The sequence below is a fragment of the Callorhinus ursinus genome, unplaced genomic scaffold (assembly GCF_003265705.2).
Source record: "Callorhinus ursinus isolate GAN/ISIS: 27379988/994484 unplaced genomic scaffold, GSC_fseal_2.0 scaffold2, whole genome shotgun sequence".
Lineage (NCBI taxonomy): Eukaryota > Metazoa > Chordata > Mammalia > Carnivora > Otariidae > Callorhinus > Callorhinus ursinus.
The window spans coordinates 63,248,244-63,274,001 of NW_027397064.1; the positions used below are offsets into that span (position 1 = coordinate 63,248,244).

Consider the following 25,758-nt stretch of genomic DNA (forward strand, 5'->3'; position numbering starts at 1 on the left):
CCTACACAAAACCCACACCATCAGCATAACTAGAAGGAAGAGAATGCCTGAACTTCAAAATGCCTGTAAAGAAAACCAAATTCATTTGCATACTCTTTCATGCTCCAAAAGCTTTATGGAAAGTAAGTTCTAAATTTGATTTAAAATGACTAACAGAAAGAGAATCCTCACCCTAATTGTGAAAATAATGGGGGAAAAAACATTTTCCATGAACTTCCTTGTATCAGTTATTTAATAACCTCTATTTTTCCATTCTTGTTTGAAGCAAACTATTTAGTCTTTATGTAGATTCTATATTATACTAATATTTCAAATTATGCTTAATGACAATAACAGAATTAGTCTGGGGAAAATAAATTCACATGATAGAATAAAACTTAATCTCAGTAATACTAAATCTGGGTATCTAAAAAAGAAAATAGGGGGAGGGGGCATAGGCAGAGTATACTAAATCATAGCCAAGATCACAGCCAACATCATAAGGCCGAACCAGGCCAGTGGGCATTGGAATGCCTCTGCTCAGACAACCAAAAATATAGCACTGGTCACTGCTACTGCCTCTTTTGCTACTATCACCCCCAAAACTGCTGAAAGTTTCTGCTGAAACTTTTGCCTCTCTTACAAAAAAAGGATTCTCTACTGCCTCTTTTATTTTGTGTCATTAAATCAAAATTAGAAATCTTGAGCTGATGCATTTGATTGGCTTGGCAAGGTCATGTCGTCATTCCTTAGATCTGTGAGACCCTGGAAAAGTCATTATCTACATTATCTGGTTCTTTCCACTTCTGTTGTAGGAGGTCTCCCACCATGATTTGTACAGTAACAAATTTTCTAAATCTATGTAGAGGATCACCATGCTAGGCAGCACCTCCTCCCTTCCAAATTAACATCCACTATGCTAGCTCACCTTCAATTTTACAAAATTTTACAAAATATTTGACTTTAACATTTACAAAAAAGAAAATTTCCGGACAGTCTCACATGACATCAACTGGTCAGTTACTCAGTGAAACAAATTATCCCAGTAAGCCCATTGGTTTTTGGATATCTCTAAGGTAGCTATACTGAGGTATCCATTGTTTACCCTTGTCTGAAAATTTATAGCTTATAAGCACTTTTGTGGTATAGTTTAAAGATACCCAAATTTAGATTTAGACATACCTGAGTTAGCATCTCCCTTTGGCACCTAACTAACTATACAGTGATGGAGAAATCATGAAACTCATCAATCTCTGCTCCCTCACTGGTAGAATGGTGACCACAAAGATATGTGAGACTATAAGATCATAGAACTAAAAACATCTAGGTCAGTGCCTCTCAAATGGTAGTCACTCAGTAATTGTAACTATAAATGAAATTGCCATTATTATTATGACAAATATTAACTTATCTTCATATGTTTGAAATTTGTTTTAAGGAGGATATTTTTCAAAAGAATGCATCTCTTTTCCCCATATTGATGCTGGATGGGCTACTTTGAACTGATGTCCAAGAGAATTGGCTTGCTTTTTAATCAACAATATAAAATATCAGTACAACTGGAACTTGTTAGAAGCCAAGTCTGAGTTGACTTTGATACAATTTTTGCCAAAAGCTTACTTTAGCTATTCAGTTTTTAGAAAGACACTCTAATGGACAGATTAACTATTAATCTTTCTATATTTTTCAGGCTTTAGCATTATATTAAGATCACTCACTGGAAAGCATAGTGCCTGACCATATTTTATAAATTCCCCACAGAAATGCTTTCACTGAATTATGATGTAATGATCAATAATTTAAAGTCTGCACTTAGCCATCTAAAAGTCGGATGCAAGCCAGTTCCATTTGATAAATGCTTGCCTTTCTTTGTCATACCATAGAAGAGAATGCCCACTGTCCATTCATTCACCTAGCCAACAACCCAGAATGAAACCCCAGGTTTCACTCAACCTTAAAATCATTACTAGAGATGGCTTCTGGGATAACTGACTGAGTTGGGAGAGAGAATTAACATTGGCAAAGTCAGTACTGTGGCCCAGGCTTTCTGTATACGGTCTGGTTTAATATTTATGACCTTGTGAGATACATAAGGGATCCCAAAGTTTACATATGAAGAAAGTATGACAGGCTACGTTATCAAGGTCTCATAGCTAGTAGGTGACAGAATAAGGAATCAAAGGTTATTTTGCTATGTATGAGGTGATAACTGGAAAAAAAAAGATTATATTGGTACAATGGAATAAGAAGACTGGCTTGCAGGGGCACCTGGCTGGCTCAGTCAGTGGAGTGTGCAGCTCTTGATCTTGGGGTTGTGAGTTCAAGCCCAATGTTGGGCATAGAGATTACTTTAATAAAAAAGCTTAAAAAAAAGGCTGGCTTGCAAATTTAATTTTGAGGTTTCAATGGAAAGTGTTCGAAAATATTTTCATTAATAACAGTGTCTTTGCAATAAGTTTGAACCTCCCTTTGTATCTACTTTTAGGGACAATATCCTTTACATATACAAGCTTAATAATATTTGTTAGCAGTTACAGTGGATCCTAAAAATATAAGATATAAGAAGCACTTTTATTGTAATCCGAAAAGAAAAAAGATGCTCTTGATTTTGTTAATTCGGTGCTGCATAGGTTCAGTTTAGCTAATAGTTAGCCCAGACTTTTAGGTCATGTGATACTCTGAAAATTCATTCCAAAGATTTTTAGGTCGGAAAGTTCTAAAATTATAAGGTTGCAACCAATCAATATTTGGACCCATTTAAATTATTCTACCCAACTGTCAAGAAGTGCATGCTTTCATATTGCTAGTTACCGGGAAGGATTAATGTCCAAATCGTCCTATTCTATGTCTTGACAGCTATTTAAAAAATACTTTATTATTTTAAGCCAAATGTATTCTGCTTCAGCTCAATGATCCTAGTTTATCTTTTCTTTTTTTTAATAATACTTGAATCTAATTTCTCTCCTATGTGAGAATCATTGAGATACTTGGAATCAATAATGTTCCACTTGAGTCTTTTCTGCTTTCAACAAACATAGCCTTCATTCTTTTAACTGGTCTATAGATGGTGTGATTTGAGTTTAATCAACATTCTGATCCCATTTGAAGACCCTTCAGTTTACATATAGGCCTCTTGGGTGTGGTTATGGAATGCAGCACAATAAAGACTGCCTCCTCCATCTTCCTTCAAAACAGACAAAAGTTATATTAGGTTTTTTTGACAGACACAAACAGGTATTGATTTATATTGCAATTATTATTAAGTAAAATCCCTTGGCAGTTTTCTCTGCAAAAACTTATCTATTGCACTTGTACAGATAGGTTATTTTGGTTCAAATTTCAAAACCTGACATGTATTCCTGCTATATCTTATTCTATTAGTTTGGGCCCGTTATTCTAAGATACAAAATGTTACCACAATTGAAAATTCATATTTACTTCCCACCTATTGTGTGCCAATCACTGTACGAGGCATTTTCACCCATATTATTCTATTTTATCTTTCTTTAACCTGAGAAGGAATCCCAATTTTATGCCTGACAGGTTCAAGAACATTAAGTAATTTTACTGAGAGCACTAAGTACATTAATGACAGAATTTAGGATTTGAATGTAGGTCTATTTGATTCCAAAGTTCAAGATTTTTTTTTGTTTATATTAGTCTATAACCATGAGTCATTAAGAAACTATTTAATATGTATTTAAGGAATTCCATGTAAGGAATACAATTTTGAAGGCTTATTAAATATTTTAAAGGAAGATTTTATATGTAAGAGCAAACATCAGTTATCTGTAGCTTATATTTATAAATTGTATTGATTCAAAGCATTTTGACTTCCCTCAATAAAGTGTGATATGTGAGGTGTGTTCAACAGGAAATAGGATGGAGAAAATCAGCAAAAGAACATATTTTTATGTGAGAGAATAAAATAAAGTTCATGAATGGGGAATTGATGCATGAAATTATATTTAATGAAAACTAACTTCATTGGCCTTTAGGATGACTTGAAATAGGTAAAGACTTAGAACTGAGAGAAACTTGTAGAGACTACTAGCACAATCCAGATATAGAATTATAAAGATGTCTACCTTGACATAGATATGTAAACAATGGATAATATTTAAATATATAATTGAAATAATTGTAAGAAAATTACTTTGTGCAGAGGAATTGATGACAAACAAAAATGTCACAAATAATTTTCAAGGTATTAAGTTTGTGTATTTGTGTTTGTTTTTACTATGGCTAAAAGGTTAAAGAACAATTCTAGTCATTCAGGAAAACAATGAATTTTGTTTTTACTTGTTAAATTGCTATTATTGGTGTAATTGGTCACATGGATAATTGAGGGGAAGAGAGTGTTTTGGGAAATGGACTTGGTAAATATCTATGTACAGAATTGAAATTCAGTGTTTGCCTATGTATTCACCAAAAACATGAATATAACAGAAAAGAAAGGCAGAATTTTAAAGGATATCAAAATTAAAATTGGGGAGAAAGAACTGAGTGAAGGAAGTGATCAGAGCTGTAAGAGGAGACACAGAAGAATGGGCCTAAAGCCAATGAAAATGAGTTTAAAGAAGAAAAGTTTAGTTAATGGTTAAATATAGCTGAGAGAGAAATAATTAGGATTGGTCCCCCAAAATCTCTAGAGCTTTAGAACTCTTTTATTATGAGGGAGAAACTGAAAAGAAGATTTCAATAAAACAAAGAGAATTCAGTGGATGAGTAAATGAAGTGGGATTGGTCACTCATGAACTTACAAACAAGTATAATATCAAGTACAACAAAACCTAGTTTAACAACTCGTATATCTAAAAAACTGAGGAATTTTCTTTGAATACATGTATTCAGTTTGCTGTTCTCTTTTAATCATATCCTAACCATTTGCAATTTAAAATTTATCTTTATATACCCAAATTTTATATAGAACTGAAGAAAATACATTTCTTGCAGGTACAAAATTGGAAATGGCTTCCCCAGAACCAAAGGGCCTTGTCCTCTTCACCAGAGAGTCTCTTGAACTTATGAAACAGCACATTGCTAAAAAGCACAGTGAGAAACAAAGAGATTTAAAGCCAAACACTGACTTGGAAGTTGGAAAAGAGCTTCCATTTGTTTATGGGAATCTCCCTCGAGGAATGCTGTTGGAGCCCTTGGAAGATGTGGACCCATACTATAAGAATAAAAATGTAAGGATTAATTGAACTTATTGTGACTACATTTTCATTATTTTTTTCAGATGTGCAAAAAGTGTAATTTATATAGGATTTAAAAAGAATGAAGAATATGTCAAAGAGTTATTTTAAGTTATAAAAAACTGGATAAGAAATTTCTCAAATACTTGGGATTTTTATCAAAACTGATTGCTTGCCTGGTGGGTTAGTTTGTTTAGAGTTACTCTACTTTTAATAGGTTATACTGTTATGCCCTAATGTAAATAACTTGTTTTATGGGAGCATGATGATTGGCTACTTAAGGTTATTGATTTTAAAATAACTATAATATAAAATTTTTATAATACGTACAACAATTTTAAATGTTCAACTGAATAAGCTTGTTCAGTAGTTGGGAAAATAAAACCAATCTATATTTTATTTACCATTTTTATTAATTCATATATTCACATCCTGTCTTATCCCTGGAATGACTTGAGGAGCCAACTAAATATTTGAACAATCCAAAAACAAGCACAAAAATGATAAAAATAAGAATAATCATGCTTAATAAAGGCAAAGATCTGTGTGGGCTGACAAAGCCGGAAGAGTCCTCCTTAAGAAAAAGAATTTGAATTACAGCTTGGAGAGCACATCACATTTTAACAGTGCAAAGGGAAGATCGTGATATTAATTGGAATAGGGAAGAAACAGGGTGATGATAGAACTCAACCCCTATTGCAAGTTGTGGGAAATAAAGGAATGAGGAAATGAAGATGTCAACAGGGATTTAATGTGATGGCCTAAGAACTGATGTGATGAATGCAATGTTTAAGTAAGTTTAATCTGAAGACTTCTAAATTAATATTACATAACAGAAATAGGGTCAGAAAGATGATATAGGAAATAGGGTAATCCAAGCCTGAAGTCAAGAGACCTGGATTATAGGAAGGTTTCAGAGGAGGGAAAAATGTAACAAACCTGAGAAGAAACAACAGGATTTGAAGACAGACTAATAATGCCAAAATTTCCAGCCTGGAATAATGGTACTTGCTACTTAAAAAAACTGAAATAATTCTAAAAAAGATTAAGCTTGGGGGATAGGAGGATTAGTTCTGTTGTGGACAAATGTAATTTGATATTCTTGTAAAGCATTCAGTGATATTACTAAATGGGCAAAATGGAATTGAACCAAAGTCTCTGGATGGAAGGCAAAGTGATGATTTTGCATAAACACAACTCTTTCAAATATTTTGCATGGTGGAAGAATATTGACATTGTAAATGTATATATTAACAAAGACTCCAGTATCTCTCATAGCTTCCATGGGCATTATGTAACATTAGCTATAAAACATCTATAAAATCTTCAGAACATTTTAGTGAAAATGTAACTTCATCTCAATTATCTCTGCTTTCACTTTTGCTATGCTTAAGTCCTAACAGTTGACTTAACATAATAACCTTAGAAGTAACTCTACTCTGGCAGAGTTCTGAGTTCTTTTTAGTGTATATAGATATGGTAGGCAGATCTAAGTTTGTTATTGAAGATAAAACTAAGGATTTTGAAAAATAAAACAAGCCAAAAATTACAAGGATAGTTTGTATAAAAAGTGTTATTATTAATAATGACACAAAGTATTAAAAATGTGAATTACATTCAGTTTATTCTGTTAAGGATGGTATACCAATAAATAATCCTAAAATTAAATAGTTTCAGCACTTAAACATTAATTGGAAAATTGTTGTGTCTGGAATTACTCATTCCTTCACAACAACATAAGCTAGTTGATTGCACATATATTACCTCTTTTTTATTATTTATTTACTTATTTCAGAGAGAGAGAGAGAGAGAGAGAGTGCAAGAGTGTGTGGGGGAGGAGCAGAGAGAGTCTTAAGCAGACTCCATGCTGAGTGCAGAGCCTGACCCTGGGCTTAATCTCACAACCCTGAGATCAGGACCTGAGCCAAAATCAAGAGTCAGATGCTTAACCAACTGCACCACCCCAGTGCCCCACACATATATTACCTCTTGTATGAATTTTGAGATTGTTCTGGAAAATAACAGAAAGCACATTTTAAATAATCAGATTTTGGGGGGCCCTTTTATTTTGTCTTTGCTTTTGAAACTGAAAGAGGGAAAATAACTACAATACATGCCAAAATGTCCACAGATTGTATATTGGAAAGTGTTTTATTGAGGAGAATTATAACACAGTTGGTTTCCATTTAGAACATGTATTCATAAAATATCAATGCATATATATTTGTCTTCACCAATATATTTATATATATATAGGCACAAATATAAATGCCAATATACAGTCACCATAGATACCTCTAATATATAATTATATATAACATACAATATGATACTTAAGTATGTAATAGATTATATTTATATATATCATTTGGTATATTATATTGTATCATATTACATTGTATACTATATATTATATACTATATTATATGGGTATAATATAATTATGTATAATGTATTTTTACTCACTCCATCATAAATGGATTTTCCAAATGGATATGTATATATAGTAAAAGTGTACATGTGATATATGTGCACACACACACAAAGACATACACACATAGGTAGACACTTTCACGTGTATCTATAATAGATACACACACATATATATGCACACATAGACATATATAACTCAGTTTTAGGATATTTCTGATCTTTCATTATTTCTGGATTTAATGCTTCTATATCCCAGTATATTAGTTTTACATGATGTAACTTTCTGCTTTAGGTATGTTTATGTCAATGATAACATACAAGTTGGGTTTTATACCATAGATACTTACTAGTGATTAATAAAATATCTTAGTGAATTGGGTCATTTTTACTATTGTAATTGCATGCCCTATTTGCTTTGAAATAAATTAACCTTTTTTTATATTCATTAAATTTGAGTTTCTTTAAATGCATCTTCATGAGCCTTTACGATAATGATTTCTTCCTATTACATTGGTTCTGCAGGAAGACTTGAGGACTGGAGAGTGGCAAATAGCTTTGTTAAAACACTGACAAAAAAAAAAGTGGCAGGTAATCCTAAATATCAGTGAAAATGTTTAAAAGAAGAAATCTTTCCATTTGACTTAGTCTGTAAAACAATATCAAAATATAAGAAAAGTGTAACTGTTAGAATTCACAACTGAAATGATCATTGGCAATATGTTGCATAATGGATGAGATTATAGTTCCTACTTGTAATTTTACTTGATGTTCTTTTTTCATTTTACAGACTTTCATGGTATTAAATAAAAGCAGAACAATCTTCAGATTCAGTGCTACGTGGTGTACATTTTCTCCTTTCAATTCAACTAGAAGAACAGCTATTAAGATTTTGGTACATCCATATCCTTTTCTATTGGCTTTAGACTGTACTAATAACAAATGCAACTATTCTATTCAAATATTGCTGCAGCCTTTTTCTCTTTTGAATTGATATCTCGTTTTAGGTCATATTGGAAACTGGATTATAACTGCACCAAGTGTTCCATATTTGAAAATACATTTAAAAATTATTTTCAAGTACACACAACAGTAGTAAATATTAACAAATCTTAATCCTCCTTGATTTTGAATATGAATAGTATTCTTTTTGACATTTAAAAAGCTATTTTATCTCATGTATATACATATAAACACGTTATAGAAACACATATTTCCAATATTATTTTTATCCATTATTCCTTGACTGTAACTTACCTTTTTCCGACTATTCATTTTAATTAGTGTCCTGATTGACTGCGTATTTATGTCCGTGACTGAGATGCCAAAATGGGGCCCAATATTACAGTAAGCCAAATAATTTTATTATACATTATCTCATATATGATTATATCTTATATTTAACATACTGCATTATAGTACATTATATACTACATATTTAACATTTTACAATTTACTATTTATCTTTAATATATAATATTCATTGTAATGTAAACTCATTGTGCATAATATAATCTTTATACATATAGCACAACTAATGAATTTTCCAAGTAAAACCAAATACACACATATATCAGTTAATAAATTTTAATGTTTTTCTGCCCTTTCATTATTCTTAGTTGGACTTTAAATGCTGCTATTTCCCAACATGTTAAGTCAACATGATATAAGTGTTTGAACACTTAGCTATATGTTTATGTCTATCTATCATACAAATGAGGTTTTATTGTAAAGTTAATTAGTAATGATTAATATATTATTTCAGTGCCTGGAGAGTGGCAAATAGCTTTGTTAGAACACTGACAAAAAAAAAAGATTTTCTTTACTATTTACAGATTTTCTTTACTATTGCCATTCCACACCTGATTTGCTTTAAACTCAAATAACATTTATTCCTTTACATTCTAAGAAAGTTATTTCTATTGCTTCCTTTCTGTTCTATTTCTCTTTTCTTTCTTGAGTGATGTGAATAGTTTGGCTTGCATTAGAACGCAATGAGGGAAAGGCCCATTAAAAGTTCTAGAGAAGAAGCCTTTCTTTTTTTTTTAATTTTATCTATTTATTTGAGAGAGAGGGTGAGCATGAGCGGGGGTTAGGGGCAGAGAAGTGGAGAAGTGGAGAAGTAAACTCTCCTGCTGAGCAGGGAGCCCGACGTGGGGCTCCATTCCAGGACCCTAGGATCTTGACCTGAGCCAAAGACAGATCCTTAACCGACTGAGCCACCCAGGTGCCCCAAGAAGAAGCCTTTCTTGATGCTACCTCCTAAGCTTTTATTCAATTCTTAAAACTAGTTAATTTTGGAAGGTAAATATAAAACTGATTCACCACAAAATTCTTATATATCCATATAAGAAAATTAGTTCTTTCATACTCTTGTAATTCAGTTAATTATTGTGTGATTTCCAATGTGGAATAAATTTGGTATTTTGTATTTTCATTATTTACCAAAATACATATGTAAAGATTATAACTCTAGCTAGGGCTTGTTGAAAAAAATTGATAGTCAAATTTCATGGTTAATGCTGTAAGACATAGCCCACTCTAAAAGCCTTAGCCTATGGTTCAAGGAGCATAGACTTTTTGTTGTCTAGTTGGTTGGTGGATTGGTTGGTTGGTTGGTTGGTTGCCAAATGGTTACCATAGACCTATTATTTCGGAGCTGACAATACATTATTCTCACTTTTAACATTTATATGAAAAATTTTCTGCAGGAATACTTTGCTTGGAATATACACATTTGAAATACTTATAAAACTCATTGCAAGAGGCATCTGGGTAGAACCATTTTATTTCTTCGGTGATCCATGGAACTGGCTCGATTTCAGTGTAACTTTGTTTGAGTGAGTATTTCTTCAAATTACAAACAGCTTAATACCTTGCTAAGTAAATACTTTTCATAAAGAAACATCAAGATTTACAAAGTTTTCTACTTGCAAAAATTCTGTGAACAAAAAATATTTCATAAATCATAGCCATAATGACTCTCAGGCAGCTCCAACTGAACTAGCTCTCAGAATATGCAATAAAAATGAAAGGAATGGGATATTATCTGTTTTCTATGTAAAGCAAAACAACAGAGGTTGAATTTTGGGATTGTAAGTGATTATTTTCAGTGCATAGAAAATCTCTTGGAGACTTACAAGAAGATCCTAACATGTTTGATTTCGTCTCCAACCTACATTTTATTTAGCTACATTGCTTAAGATCAGTAAACACTAGATATCAGAACAAAATATCTTAAACACACCCACACACATTTTCGAGAGTGTTACATTAAATTCTCATGATTTACATGGGTATTTTTTCAATGATTCTCTTTAGTGTGCTCAGTTTTATGGCTAAGGAAATGATCACTGGCACCAAACTCCTGTTGAATATAATTTAAAATGATATTCATTTTTAAGTTTGGGGTTGATTTTTTAAAACAACAAATAGACTTCATAAAGCGCATAATCAGTGTCTGCCATGTTGTAAGCAATAAAAAATAGTAGCTAATATCATTGAAATTATTATCACTACTACTTTGATTCCTACCATTATTTTGCTGTTGCCAGTACTGGTAGATAATACTTAGCTAACACAGCTACGACTTAGCCCCGTGTGCCAGGTGCTAAGCTATGCACTTTACATGTATGAGCTTATTTAATCCCCACAAAAAGCCTCAGAATTAGGAATTATTATCCCCACTTTAATTTTGAAGAAACTGAGGCAAGAAGAATCAGTAATTTTTCCATGTCACACTGCTAGTAACTTGGGAGCCTGGATTTCTACATAAGCACTCTGGCTACAGGCTGTGCCCTTAACCACTATACGCACTGCCTTTGGCTATCATCACCGTCGTCATTTCCATCATGATCATACTCATCATGATCATCATCAGAAGCTTAAGTACTTAAATCTCATTCCTTAAAAAACTATAGATTTTTCCTATTTTAACTACCTCTTCAGTGATTAAAGAACAGAATATTTATGAACGTAATATAGGGTACCTGGTATGGAATTATGACTAATCACAGTGTCAAGCTTTTATAAACTGTCATGATTTGTGGATTAATATTTACCTGGCTACCTTGCCCTGTAAAAATCTTTGTCTTCCAATCAATAAAGCAAGTATTTGCAAAATGGAACAATGAGAGCAAGGGAAAAGTTTGGATATGTGGTTTTAAAAATAAGTTTAAATAGTATAAAAAGTCAGTGATAAGTAGCATAGGCTCAGTATGACTTCTAAATAACTCTTAATTTAATTCCACAGGCATATAACAAGATACTTAGCTCTCGACTCCATTACAATATTTAGAATTTCAAGAAATTTGAGAATTTTGAAAATTATTCCCCTAAACCAAGGTAAGAAATGGCATTTAGCTCTTGTCTTCATTTTGATTTATGTACTACCCTGTATTCTCTTGAACTCCCCTGTAACTGCTTGGAGAAATACTAAATTGAACAATGTTTCATCTTTGAAGTCAGTGAATTATCTGATCTATAAGTTTATTTCAGTCACTCCAGGAAGGCAAAAAAAAAAATAATAATAATAATCACATTTGACTGTTATTTATTTGAGATGGGTTCAATACTTAATCATAAAATATAGAGATTAATCAAAATATATTATATTCTATTTTTTCTTATTTATCCTTCCATCTTAAATATGAACTTATAAAATTGTTCTTAGACTTCTGAGAGAGATAGCAATCTAGACAGATACCTAATATGCCTTCTTTTCTTCACTGCATCTAAAAACCAGTTGAAATGAACAAAGTAATATAAAATAAGAGAAATTCCATTTTGCTCTGAGTGCTTGGATAGGGTGCATTCCACATGCCACAGAGTTAAAGGAGTGTGACCACACTGCTAGAAGATGCTGAGGACTAATTTACAGTTCCCATTCCTGAAGGTATCCTAGAGAAGCCCACGAACATCTTCTAATTTGTGTTAAGAATGGATTAAAAACAATCCGGTATGAAAGAACTACACTCAGTGTTTTGGATGCTGAGTCAGAAGCATGAAATAGGTGGGCCAATAAACCCAGAGGTAAATGTGATAATACCAGAAATGAGATCTACAGGAAATTTTTGTCCACTGCAACACCATGAAGAAGGCCAGATATATACATACTATGTACTTGGAGTCTAGCCTAGACAAAACAGCAAAAAGATTGGATGATGGATGGTACATAGCCCTGTGGATATATTAAAACACTGAATTGTACACATTAAATGTGTGAATTGTATGATTTATGAATTATAGCTCAATAAAGCTGTTTAACAACAATGGTCTGTGTATGGCAGCTTCACCAAACCCAGTGAAGAAAGCGCTGGTGAGAAGAGTTGCGGTGATAGGAATTCCCACAGTTCTACCTCCCTTACTACTCTCCACAAATTACTAGAAGATAAAATTGTATCACCTGTGTCTTTATCTTCGGCTCAGATGTGAAGATTATAGAACAAATCAGGTGAATCCAAGTTAATACAAGAAGAACATGTCTTAGTGGAGTTGGAAACACACAGCCTGATAGAAATTGCTCTTTTCTCAAGGGAGAAAATAATCAATGGACATACCAGCAATATAGAGCATATGAAAGTACTTTGCAGTACCAAAAGGGAAACATACTATTAAAGAAAATAAAAATAATCCTCTTCTTTCTTTAAAAAAAATGCCCCAAGGAATAGGGGCAAGCGTAAGAAGTCATCTTTTTTGTAGTGCCTTCAAGATTTTATTTATTTATTTATTTATTTATTTATTTATTTATTTATTTATTTATTTATTTAAGAGACGACACAGGCAGGGAGGAGCAGAGGGGAAAAGAATCTCATGCAGACTCTGCACCGAGCTCCACACGGGGCTTGATCCCACGACCCTGAGATCATGACCATGAGATCATGACCTGAGCAGAAACCAAGAGTCCATGCTTAACTGATTGAGCCACCCAGGCACCCCTTTTGTAGTGCCTTCAGAGGAAAACCTAGACTCAAGCGAAAGATGAAAATGATATAATAAAATAGACAAAAACACCTATCAGACAAAAATGTGATAAAAATTATAATACCCAGGGTGCCTAGGTGGCACAGTCAGTTAAGAGTCCTACTCTTGGCTTCGGCTCAGGTGTGATCTGTGGGTCATGGTTTCTGTACTCAGTGGGAAGTCTATTTGAGATTCTCTCTCTCCCTCTGCCCCTCCCACTCCTGCTCTCTCTTTTTCTCTCGAAAATAAATACATAAATTTTTTAAAAAATTAGAATACCCTTGGTGACTATTTGATGGTAATAGAAGCATTAAAATATGGTATTATCTGTACAGTATTATGGTATGGTAAAACAAAACCACTTGTGTAAAGAAAAATGAGGGAAATTCTATATCAATACAACAGAACCAAAAATGGATGGGCTAATGAAAAAGAAACCTAAGTTCTATTTTATGGATAGTTGGTGACCCTAAAAATGAGACCAGAATAAATGTAAAAGACAAATTATTCAAAAATACACTAAAAAACTTAAAAAAAATTTTAACTTGAGATTTTTCTCACAAATGGAAAAGGTTCATTTTTATAGTAGACAAAAAAATTAAAAGATATACTTAGACATTATAACATTTTTTAATTTTAAACTTCTAAAATATAAAAGTATTATAAAAATCCTATAAGCAAAAAAGCAATGAAAAATTGCCTATGGAAAAGTTATTTTTAGACCTCTTGATAATATTGAACATGAATAGGCAGTGTAGTTTCAGAGTTTGGAGGAAGTGTAAACAGGAAGGTTATGACACCAGTATTCTATACCTGTCTGTCATCCATATGTGAAGCTGATAGGAAGATATTCTCAGTCATGAAAGTGTTCTGAAATTTTATATATGTATCTTTCCTGAATAACTGATATGAAAACAAAATATTCAACAATGGGAAGATTTAATACCAGAAGTAATCACAGTGAACTCTGAAATCATTTCAACACAGAATGAATTTCAAATTAACTGTTGTTAGTGATATGTAAAACAGAATGCAAATATTATAAATCCGAAGTAATAACAGACATGCCTAAATAGAAACATATTTTGTGTTTCAGAAAACTTTGAAATAGATGCCAAAATTGTAAAAATCTAGTGATTTTTAACATTAAAACCTAAATTAATTTGGATGAATTCAGCATCTGCCTTCAGCTCAGGTCATGATCCCACCATCCTGGGATCAAGCCCCACATGGGGCTCCCTGCTCAGTGGGGAACCTGCTTCTCCCTCTCCAGCTCCCCCTGCTTGTGTTCCCTCTCTCGCTGTCTCCCTCTCTGTCAAATAAATAAATAAAATCTTTAAAAATAAAATGAAAATAAATCAGGCATATTCATCCAAGTCACCTCTGCTCCCCTTTTGCATGAATTTATGTTTCCTGACAAGCCATGATAAGGATTTGAATGTTACCTTTCCTGTAAATCATGAAAAATAATATGTAATGCAAAAATACACAAATTGAACAATTATAATAAACTAATATAAACACTGTACGTTAATTCAATTAAAAAAAGAAAATACACAAAGACCTCATGACAGTTGCCAAATGAAAAATACATATAAAATATACATATTTTGATGGGTATTAAAGAGGGCACGTACTGAATGGAGCACTGGGTGTTATATGCAAACAATGAATCATGGAACACTACATCAAAAACTAATGATGTAATATATGGTGATTAACATAACATAATAAAATTAAAAAAATTTTAAAAATACATATTTTGGCAAGTTCGTTATAGTAATCACAGAAATTACATTAAAGCAAAGTGATCCCATTTTTCTTTTAATAAATTGGCAAAGATTTTTTTTAAACACCCCAGTTTTAGTGAAGGCTTGACTATGTATTTATATATTTGGTTTATACATTGGTTCAACATCTCTTAAAAACAAATTGAACATAAATGTATTAATACTTACATATATTATGATCAGAAATTCTATTTCTAATATAACACTTTAAAAAAAGGCTTGCATATAGTAAAATAAAATTAATAGTACAACTCCAAGTGGTAAAAATAAGCTATAAACAAGTATTTCCATATGGTAGCAATTAAAATTGTATATTTAATCTAGATATCACATTTCTTTAACCACAGGAATAACTGTATTTCTACCTTATCCTAATACACTCAAGAAATCCAATCATCTGAAGAGGTCACTAAAAAATAGATTTTCAGGGCACCTGGGTGGCTCAGTCAGTTAAACCTCTGACTCTTGATCTCACCACAGTTCTTGATCTCATGATTGTGAGTTTGGGCCCTACAAAGTTAAAAACTCAAAAAAAAAAAAATAGACTTCCAGTTCTCACAATAATATATGAAACAGGTATTATTAGCCACATTTTAAAGATAAAACAGAAGCATAGTAATATTGATAATATCACAGAGCTAGTACATTCTTATCCATTGTTAAGCTGAACAGTTATTAGGATCCTAAATATAAACAGACCAACAAATAACAAGAGAGCAAAGGAAACAAGAGAAGAAAGGAAGGGAGAAAGTAAGGAACGGAGGGAGGGAGGGAGGAAGGAAGGTTAATACTGGTTTTATCTATGAAGTACAATTACATTATTTTTGTTTTTTGTTTCTTTGTTTACAGAATTGAGCTTTTGAAAAAAATTGAAGTGCAGTTGACACACAATGTTACATTAATTTTAGGTGTACAGTGTGGTAATTCTACCAGTCTGTTATGCCACGCTCACCTCAAGTGTAGCTACCACTCTCACTATAAAAGGCTCTTACAACACCACTGACTGCACCCCCCATGCTGTGCCTTTCATCCTGTGACTTAGTCATTCCATAACTGGAAGTCTGTACCTCCCACTCCCCTTCACCCATTTTGTCCATGTCCCCCACCGCCTCCCCTTTGGCAACCACCCGTCTGTTCTTTGTATATATGACTCCGTTTATGCTCTTCTTATTTGTTCATTTGGTTTATTTTTTTAGATTCCACATATAAAGTGAAATTATATGGCATTTTCTTTCTTTTTTTTTTTAAAGATTTTATTTATTTATTTGACAGAGAGAGACACAGCGAGAGAGGGAACACAAGCAGGGGGAGTGGGAGAGGGAGAAGCAAGCTTCCTGCGGAGCAGGGAGTCCAATGCGGGGCTTGATCCCGGGACCCTGGGACCATGACCTGAGCCGAAGGCAGACGCTTAACGACTGAGCCACCCAGGCGCCCCTATGGCATTTTCTTTCTGTCTGACTTATTTCACTTAGCACAATATACTCTAGATCCATCCACGTTGTCACAAATGGCAAAATCTTATTCTTTTTTATGGCTGAATCATATCCCATTATATATGTAAATGACATCTCTTTATCCATTCATCTATGAGTGGACACATAAGTTGCTTCCATATCTTGGCTGTTGTAAATCATGCTGCAACTAACACAGGGGTGCATATATATTTCTGGATTCGTCCTTTCTTTGGATAAATACCCAGCAGTGTAATTACTGGATTTTATAGTAGTTCTATTTTTAATTTTTTGAGGAACCTCTATCCTGTTTTCTACAATGGCTGCACCAATTTACATTCCCACCAGCAGTACATAAGGGTTTCTTGAACAGGTTTTATTTAATAAATAGAAAAATGAGTTCCTTAAATAAAGCCAGTTTTAAGGCTGAATTTCTCAATTAGTAAGTGTTCTAATGTAAATACAGTCTACAGATATCACAATGGTGTGTTATTCTCATTCTTAATTCAAATTTGTTCATGTTTTATTTAATTAGCTCCAAAAGTTGAATTCTTAAAAAGTTAATGAAAGAATAGTATAGAATACTGTTATTTCAAACCATTTCTTGGTTCAACAACATTTGCAACCTATTTTGATTTATAACTCTACACTTATGTTTATAAACAGTGGTGGTTGGTATGAAAAGCAGTAACCAAGAAAAAAGTCTTGTTCTTTATAGTAAAGAAAAACAAATAATTAATTTTAAAATTTGCGCCTGAATTATTTTCACAGATGTAATAAGCTAGCAATAATATAGAAACCTTAAAGTTCAGATTTTTATTTATTTAATTTTTTACTCATTTTACTTATTAGATCTAGATAATGGATGATTTAGATTATGAAATACAAAGCTGTTGATCTCAATGGAGTATGCATTTCCATGGAGGAATTGTGCTAACAGCTGCTTTACTACGATATCTTACTTTATCAAAAACAAACCTTTCTCTTTTTAGGTGTCAAGTCTTTCGTAGGGATCCTCATCCACTGCTTGAAGAAACTTACTGGTGTCATTTCCCTAACTCTGTTTTTTCTGAGTGTATTTTCTCTAATTGGGATGGGGCTCTTCATGGGCAACCTGAAGCATAAGTGTTTGCGATGGCCACAGGAAAATGAAACTGCAACCCTGCACAACAGAACTGAAAATCCATATTATATCCGAGGTAAGACTCACTTGCCATCTACGTCAAAAAAGTTAAAATTTTTCTTAGCGACCAAGCAGCCTTCACAGAAGTGTTGAACACTCAACTTCAGAATGAACTTCTTGTAAATGCTGTACCTGTACTCAAGTACACATAGCCCCTGCTTTTTGAAATTTCACGTTACCACTTAGCTTTTACTAAAGACCTACAGGAGTACCTGTTTTCTCTAACCAAAGGAAATCTGAAGATGATTTTCACTTTTATGATAAAGGCTAGAAGTAAAAATAGCATTCAGCTTTTGTTTTGCAGCAAGCCATCATAAAGGTAGCATGCATAAAGGTAGCATTAGGGAGAGCAGCAGGACCAAAGCTCCTTCCCCTGGAACCACACCCAGCCTCCCAGCATCAAGCTGCCATAGCTTTGAATTGTGTCTGTGAGCACCTATGCTTTATCTCAATTTATTTTGTGCATCTGTTAGCAAGATGTGTCCTAACGTATCAAAAAAGCTGAAGAGAGGTTATGTTTGGGTCCTGGGGATGCGCACAAATTTTTCCCTATAAGCTAATGGTAATTGCTTCCTTGCTTTAGGCCATTTCCGTTCACAAAAGTTTTCATTAGGAAGGCTCTACTTTCTGATAGTGGGGGAAACCTGTGCTGATTTGGATCAGTTTCATTTATCAGAATTGCAAAATTCCAATCTTCAGACAGTTCAGTAAGGGAAACCTAAGTTTGAAATTGCTAAATTTTGCAAATTTCATCCTTTAAAATATGACCAAAGTCTTATTTGCAGTTTCATTAGAAATTTTAAAATGACCTTATAAATAAAAAATAGACTACATTATAGAAATTCGTACTGTTGTTGGAGTTCAGTTACTGCTGTTCATTTTAAATGTTTTGAGTTATCCTTTGGTAAATAATAAACATACTTTAGGCAAATAGTAATAATGCCAGAATAAATATTGCTTAGCTCCTATATATAAGTAATCTATATATAAGTAATACACATGCCTGATCATATATCTTCACCACAATCCTGCAGAGAAGTGAATGACCCCTGTTACAAACAGAAAAATGGACGTTCAGAGAAATTCAGTAAATGTTCTAGCATACTACTATCAGGTCCTCTGACAGTATTTAGAAAAATATAAAAGTATATTTTTAAACGAATAAAAATAAATTGTTGATAAATCTTATGTAGTCCCCTTACATTAATTTTACTTGTATTTGGATATAATAAGTTCCAAAACAAATCTTAATGAATTTTACTCTTTAGTTTACCCCTTAATATCATTATGATGCAAATAATACAAATTTTTGGTATGTGAGTATGTGAAATGTTTCCTTATTATATGTGTCTATTTCATGTTCTTGATTCTAGTGGTGAGGGCAACAGAAAATAGATGTTAAATCTTAGATTCCAATTGAAATACTCTTTGGTTTCTTTGGTTATAACAAAAATATACAAATCATATAAAAAATAAACAATTTTTACTACTTCATTGTATTGCTAAACAAAGTCCAGGTTCTTTTCATCTTAGTTAAAGCATAATTTATATTATAAAGAAATCACTTTTTAAAGATTACCACTTTAAAATTTGTCCAATTCTAGTCATTCCATTTCCTCTTAAAATGTGTTAGGACCTGCTGAAAATATTATATTTGTAAAATATTATTTAACCGAATTGCCATGTCAGAGTCCTTAAATTTAGAAGAGTATTTGGGAGTGCCCTCTTCCAGTAATGTCAAATTTCATTTGGTTTTTGACTGCCACTTAAAAGATCTGATCAGTTGTTCCTAACTATGATTTAAAACTTCTTCTAAAATTATTTTCAGTAACAAGTTAAAGTGACATTATTTGAGACTAGAGTAATTCAGTTTTGTGTGTGTGTATGTACATATGTATATGTATACAATCTTATACATACACACACACATTCAGGACTGATCTCATGTGTTGGATCTCTGTGATTTGAATTCAGAACCTAAAATCAATGCTCCTAAGCATGCATGTTCCCAACCCTGGTAGCTCATATCTGTAAATACACAATTTACATTTTGAATGACAGCAGATAAGGATACCCGAATAAATTCTATGGGCTATGATTCAGATTAGTTGGGATTGTGGTGGGAATTAGGTGACATCAGGGTGAGTAACTGGCACTGGATGCTCAATGGAGAAAAATAAGCTTCGAAAATAGGAGGAGGATGGCATTTAAACCTAGAGACAGAAAAATGGTCTTCTGTTAAGGAAGATCATTAGGAATAAACCCTTGGAAGAAAAGGTCCTCAGGGCGCCTGGGTGGCTCAGTCGGTTAATCGTCTGCCTTCGGCTCAGGTCATGATCCCAGACTCCTGGGATCGAGCCTCGCATCGGGCTCCCTGCTCCGTGAGCCTGCTTCTCCCTCTCCCTCTGCCTGCCGCTGTGACTACTTGGGCTCTCTCTTTATCTCTCTGTCAAATAAATAAATAAATAAATAAATAATCTTAAAAAACAAAATAAAGAGAAAAGGTCCTCAGCTTTCAAACACTTTAGTCTTGGGAATTTTTCCTTCAGGGTTCTGGTCATACCTGGCTGGTGAGTATTCATTTCCCAGAACTCTAATTTTGAAAGTGATTCTCCTCTTTTTATGCTGGGGTTTGTCACTTTTGGGACAGTGAAGTAGGTGGATTGCCAGACATCTTTTGGCCTGTGCATCACATGCTGGGATAATCTTGTAGATAAAAAAAAAAGGGGGGTGAGCTGTATGTTCCTTCCTTTTCACTATCGAGAGAGATGTTCATTTTCTATGCAGATCTAAATGGATATCAGATATGCTCTTCACTCAAAATTAGATAATAGAATATAATTTCTTTCCTATTTTTCAGAAACAGAAAACTTTTATTATTTGGAAGGAGAAAGATATGCTCTTCTTTGTGGTAACAGAACAGATGCTGGGTAAGTGGGGTTAGTGTTCTTGTATCAAGCTAGTATCATGGATCCATAGTATTTATTGAAAGATTATTGCTTTGGCTGATGTTTCTCATTTGATTACATTATCTCATTTTATCATTAAAACCATGCTGAGAAGCATACACCATGGAATACTATTACCCTGATTTTATAGGAAAAAGCAATAAACTGACTACTTACATGACTTATTCAAGGTCATGAAGTTAGCAAATGGCAAGGCTGGGACTTAATAAAGGTCTGATTTTTTGTTTTCTGTGCACCCCAGAGCTAGTGGGAATTATCAAGAAAGATAATATAAACTTTTCTTGGCCCAGAAGCCTTTGAAGAGAAGAAATAGGAAAGATACGCTGTTATTTCACTTATTTTTATAGCTTATATATCTTTTATGACTATAATTTACATTAATAAAACTTTTATTGCTCTTAAAATTGTACTTATAAATAATTCTTCAGTGGTATGACAAAACTCTCAAGTCTTACTGTCCTATAATTTCAAATGAAGAGAAAAGAAAGTAGAAATACAGTGCTTCTCAGCCGTACTAGCATTCCCGTAATGCTTTATGTGACTTTCCTCAGATGGAAATGATTTGATGCCCACTATAGACTCCGCTCCTTCTTAGGCTCTGGGACCCAAATTAACAAAAGTCATATGGGGGCAGAGGAGCATGAGTTAATGTAGTTTATATATTCATTTGATTTAGACATTTTGTCTCTTGTTCAACGCTGCCCGGCAGTGGGCTTCCATTCTGTTCTCAAGTCGTTATTGTGAACCCATCTCCCTGTGTCTGCCACATCACACTCCAGCTAACCCTTTTCATGGACATCCGAAACTCAAATATGACCTGAGATGCTTGTTGAAATTATCTGATCGTGGATAATCAGAATCACAAGGATGTATTTCAAAGAGCAAAAGAGAAAGTCATGCAATGTTTCACCTGTAGGCATCATACCTTGCTGCATGGTAAACAATCCCAAAAGTTAGTGCCTTAAGACAAGAAGAAAATGTATTTGTTCAGATTCTGTGGGTCAGCTATTTCACAAGCCTCAATGCACAAGTACATTTGAAACCTCTCTTTGCATCACGTTTGTTAACTATTAACAAAAGTCCAAAACAAGTCACATGGCCAGAATAACATTGGCAGAAACTACACAAGAGTGTGGATAGAGGGAAGCATGATTTATTTGGCCACCACTGTAATAACCAATCACAATACTCAAGCCCCCAGAAGATAAAAGTATGAAGAGTCCACGAAAGGAAATGAGATAAATCTTTAATCTGATCTTTCTACCAAAGTGCAAGTGCTGCTTATAAATTATCAATGTGATAAGTGTTTTCTCACCCTTAAAAAATGGGATCCAAGGGCTTGAGGTGAGAGCATTTGAAAATTAAACTCTCTACGACTGCAGCTTCATTTTATGACTGTTATTTCCCATCACGTATGCTTTCACTTGGATACTGTGTAGCAAAGAAATCTTTAACAAGGCTTGGCAAAAAACCATTTGTGAGGCCCTTTTTCCTTCTAGATTAATTACCACTGTTCACTTATGTTAACTTAAAATCTACCTCATTGGCTGCTTTTTCACTGGGCTTTGTTTAGACTAATTCCTGTGGAAGAAAGAGCTCTTTATTATTCAAAAGGGTGGGTATTCTGTATTTATGATTTGGCCATAATCTGAAAGTTACTTAAGAGTAAGCAGGTTTTCTTTCCTTTGTTTTCTTTAGTCAGTGTCCTGAAGGATATGTGTGTGTGAAAGCTGGCACAAATCCTGATTATGGCTTCACAAATTTTGACACTTTTGGCTGGGCCTTACTTGCCCTGTTTCGGTTAATGACACAGGATTACCCTGAAGCACTTTATCATCAGGTAAGAACAGAGAGAATCTGCAGTGCACATAAAAATGGTGCCACGCTCCTCCCTTCTAAAATAATGGTCGAATGTAACATGGTTTATTAAATTTCTATGGGGAGAAGAATTTGAGGACAGAAGAAAAGGGAATCAGAATTACTGAATGTCAGACTGTATGCTAACACTGGGCCCAAGTCTGCGCCCTGATGTATATCTCATTTAATCTTTGAAACAATCCTGCAAGACCAAACTATATATGCTTTTTATGTGAAGACACTAAGATCAGAGAGGTTGGGTAACCTCTCCCAAGTTACAACACATGTATCTTCTAGAGATCACTGCCCTGCTCTATGCTATCACACATTTGATATTAACTAAGGAAAGAGCATTGGCAAGTACTAATTCTTCGGTCAAAAAATTTGAACCTGTGAGATTACCATGTATTAAGAAATTGTTTATTTAATGCCTACAATGTGTATTTCACTTCAACTCTTCTATTTCTTCTCATTCCCCTGTAATATTTAATCACGCTCTGATTATAACAGAAAGTTTGCCGTTATGAGATTTGAAATCAAATTCTGAGAGTCTCTCTTCATAACTGATGATTTATGTGCCATAGTTTCTCAGAAAGATATAATACACATTAGAATGGTGATTTGGTTTTTCTGAGAGAAGTTTCATCACGGTGGAATATGCAATGTTAGTTTAGCAGCATAGTTAATATCAAAGTATATTAGATAAAATAAATTACCTTAAGTTTCCAAAGTATGTACAGTTGAAGGAGAACGCTCTATACTTTTTATGACTGGATAGATAAATCATGGTGTGTGTGTGTGTGTGTGTGTGTGTGTGTGTGTGTGTGTGTGTGTGTGTGTAATGACTTGTACAGGCCATTAATAATGATAGGACTTTTAGCACAAAGGTTCATGGCATGTTATTAAGTGAAAATCAAGTAAACTACACAGACATGCAGTACAATTATATTTCTAATAAAAGAAATACATGAAAATATTAAAATGACTTTTTAAAATGCAAACTATATTTTTCTAATTTTGTAAGGCGAGTATTTATTTATATGGTTATTTTGCAAACTTTGACAAGTATCAATGCCTCCTCCGCAACACTAGGGACTTATTTCTAAAATAATCTTATCATGTTATCCTACTTCTAAAAATCCTTCAGAGGTTTCTGCATTCCTATGGGATGAAGTTCAAAGTCCAAATGCATGGTTTATAGTGCCCTTTAAGATCTAGATTCTGCATAGTTCTCCAGATGTATTTTCTAATGATATTCCAATATATACTCACTCTCTGCTTTATTTAAGTATAGAAAAACCTTGCGGTTTCCTAAGTGAGCTTTTTCCCATAATTTTTTGTTTCAATGTATGTTGTCCCCTCAGCCTAAATTCAAGTTTCTATCTTCAGTCTCATACCGCAAATTCATACCTCAAACCCAGAAGAAATCTTGAGCTTTTCCCCAAACGCTCCTTTCATGGCTAGGCAAGTCCTACACCAGAATACCATGGCACTGTATAATTGTCTCTAATTGTAGTTATTTTATTTTATTGGTTTATTTTTGAAAGAGAGAGAGAGAGAGAAAGTGAGAGCATGCACTCACGCATGCACACAGGACAAGAAGGGGAAGGACAGTGAGAGAGAGAATCCTAAGGAGGCACCATGCCCAGCATGGAAGCTCACACAAGACTTGAACCCACAAGCCTGAGGTCATGACCTGAGCTGAAATCAAGAGTCAGACGCCTAACTGACTGAGCCACCCAGGCGTCCCTAAGTGTGGTTATTTTAATTTCTTGTTCAGTAATTTCTCCCACTGGAGATATGCTACCTGAGAAGAAGTTTTTTTATCTCATTTTAATTTTTGAGTTCTCAGCATCAAACACATAGAAATTCTTAATGAAATTTTAATAAACAAAATATAAGTGAATATTTATAAATTGTATCACTTTATGTAATGTTTTGTTTTCTGGTTACAGCCCTCAAAGTATGTTAGCTAATTTTCTTGTTAGAATTGGTCTAAAGGAAATCCTTTCCCACTAGTAGTGAAATGAAAAATCAGTATGGGAGTACCCTGGTGGAGTCCACATAGGACTTTCATCAGTATTGTACTCTTGTTATTGACCAGTGTAGAGAAGGTTTGCTTTGATTTGGATTGGATTTGTGCTCTCAGCATTGCCCCACACTGAACTGACTATGGCTAGGGAAAGTCAGCAATTATTCCCAAAGAATGTAGCTTATGTTTTAGAGAATACAATTCTCTACTCATTCATCAAATATTTATTTGATCCAAATACTCTTTGATACACCATGGGTACAGAAATGAACAAAACAAAGTGCCAGTCCTCATGGACATAAACACAATGTTATGTTTAATAATAGTTAACCTTAACTGCATTTGCCATAGACTAAGTGCATCTTCACATGCACTGCTTCACTTGATTTTCATAACAAACCTAGGCTTTGATGCCATAATTACCCCAATTTTAAACTAAAATATACTAGAACCAGAATGTGTATACTTTTCCATCATCATAAAAGTGTATTCTTTTATCCTCCACCAGCTTCATATAGTAGGAAAAGCAAAAGTTTTGGATTCAGGCCTTTCTCCATAGTTGTGAGATCTTCGACATGTCATTTTGCCTAATTTTCATCTTTCTTCTGCATATAAGAAATAATAGTAAATACCACATAAATGTTCTGCCAGAATTAATGAAATAATAAGCAAAGTATTTATTAATGTGCATGGCGGGCAGTATATCCCATAATATCTATTACTAACTCTTGAATGTACTACTGTAGATGATAGCTAGTTCGGTGGGAAAAATAGTTAACCAGATCCTAAATAGGTGACTCTTTGGGGAAATAAGGTTTATTAAAAATACTTTTCAAGATAAATATACATATATTAATAAGAAATTATTTTTGATTGAATGTTAGAACTTACTAATCTGTAAACATTTT

The 25,758-nt window shown here is 33.5% G+C and overlaps 1 protein-coding gene across 2 annotated transcripts in view; it reads left to right on the plus strand.

Moving 5' to 3' along the window:
- Nucleotides 1–25,758, plus strand: part of SCN7A (sodium voltage-gated channel alpha subunit 7) — a 79,776-nt gene that overhangs the window by 13,566 nt on the left and 40,452 nt on the right. Inside the window, exons 2-9 of one of the 2 annotated variants that reach the window (XM_025852828.2) lie at nt 4,936–5,171; nt 8,398–8,510; nt 8,865–8,954; nt 10,319–10,447; nt 11,860–11,951; nt 17,802–18,008; nt 20,853–20,922; nt 22,660–22,801. In XM_025852828.2, the coding sequence (XP_025708613.2) occupies nt 4,936–5,171; nt 8,398–8,510; nt 8,865–8,954; nt 10,319–10,447; nt 11,860–11,951; nt 17,802–18,008; nt 20,853–20,922; nt 22,660–22,801 (1,079 nt within the window). Of the gene's footprint in view, nt 1–4,935; nt 5,172–8,397; nt 8,511–8,858; nt 8,955–10,318; nt 10,448–11,859; nt 11,952–17,801; nt 18,009–20,852; nt 20,923–22,659; nt 22,802–25,758 lie in introns of those variants that run through there. The other variant, XM_073882983.1, reaches the window with a different exon arrangement.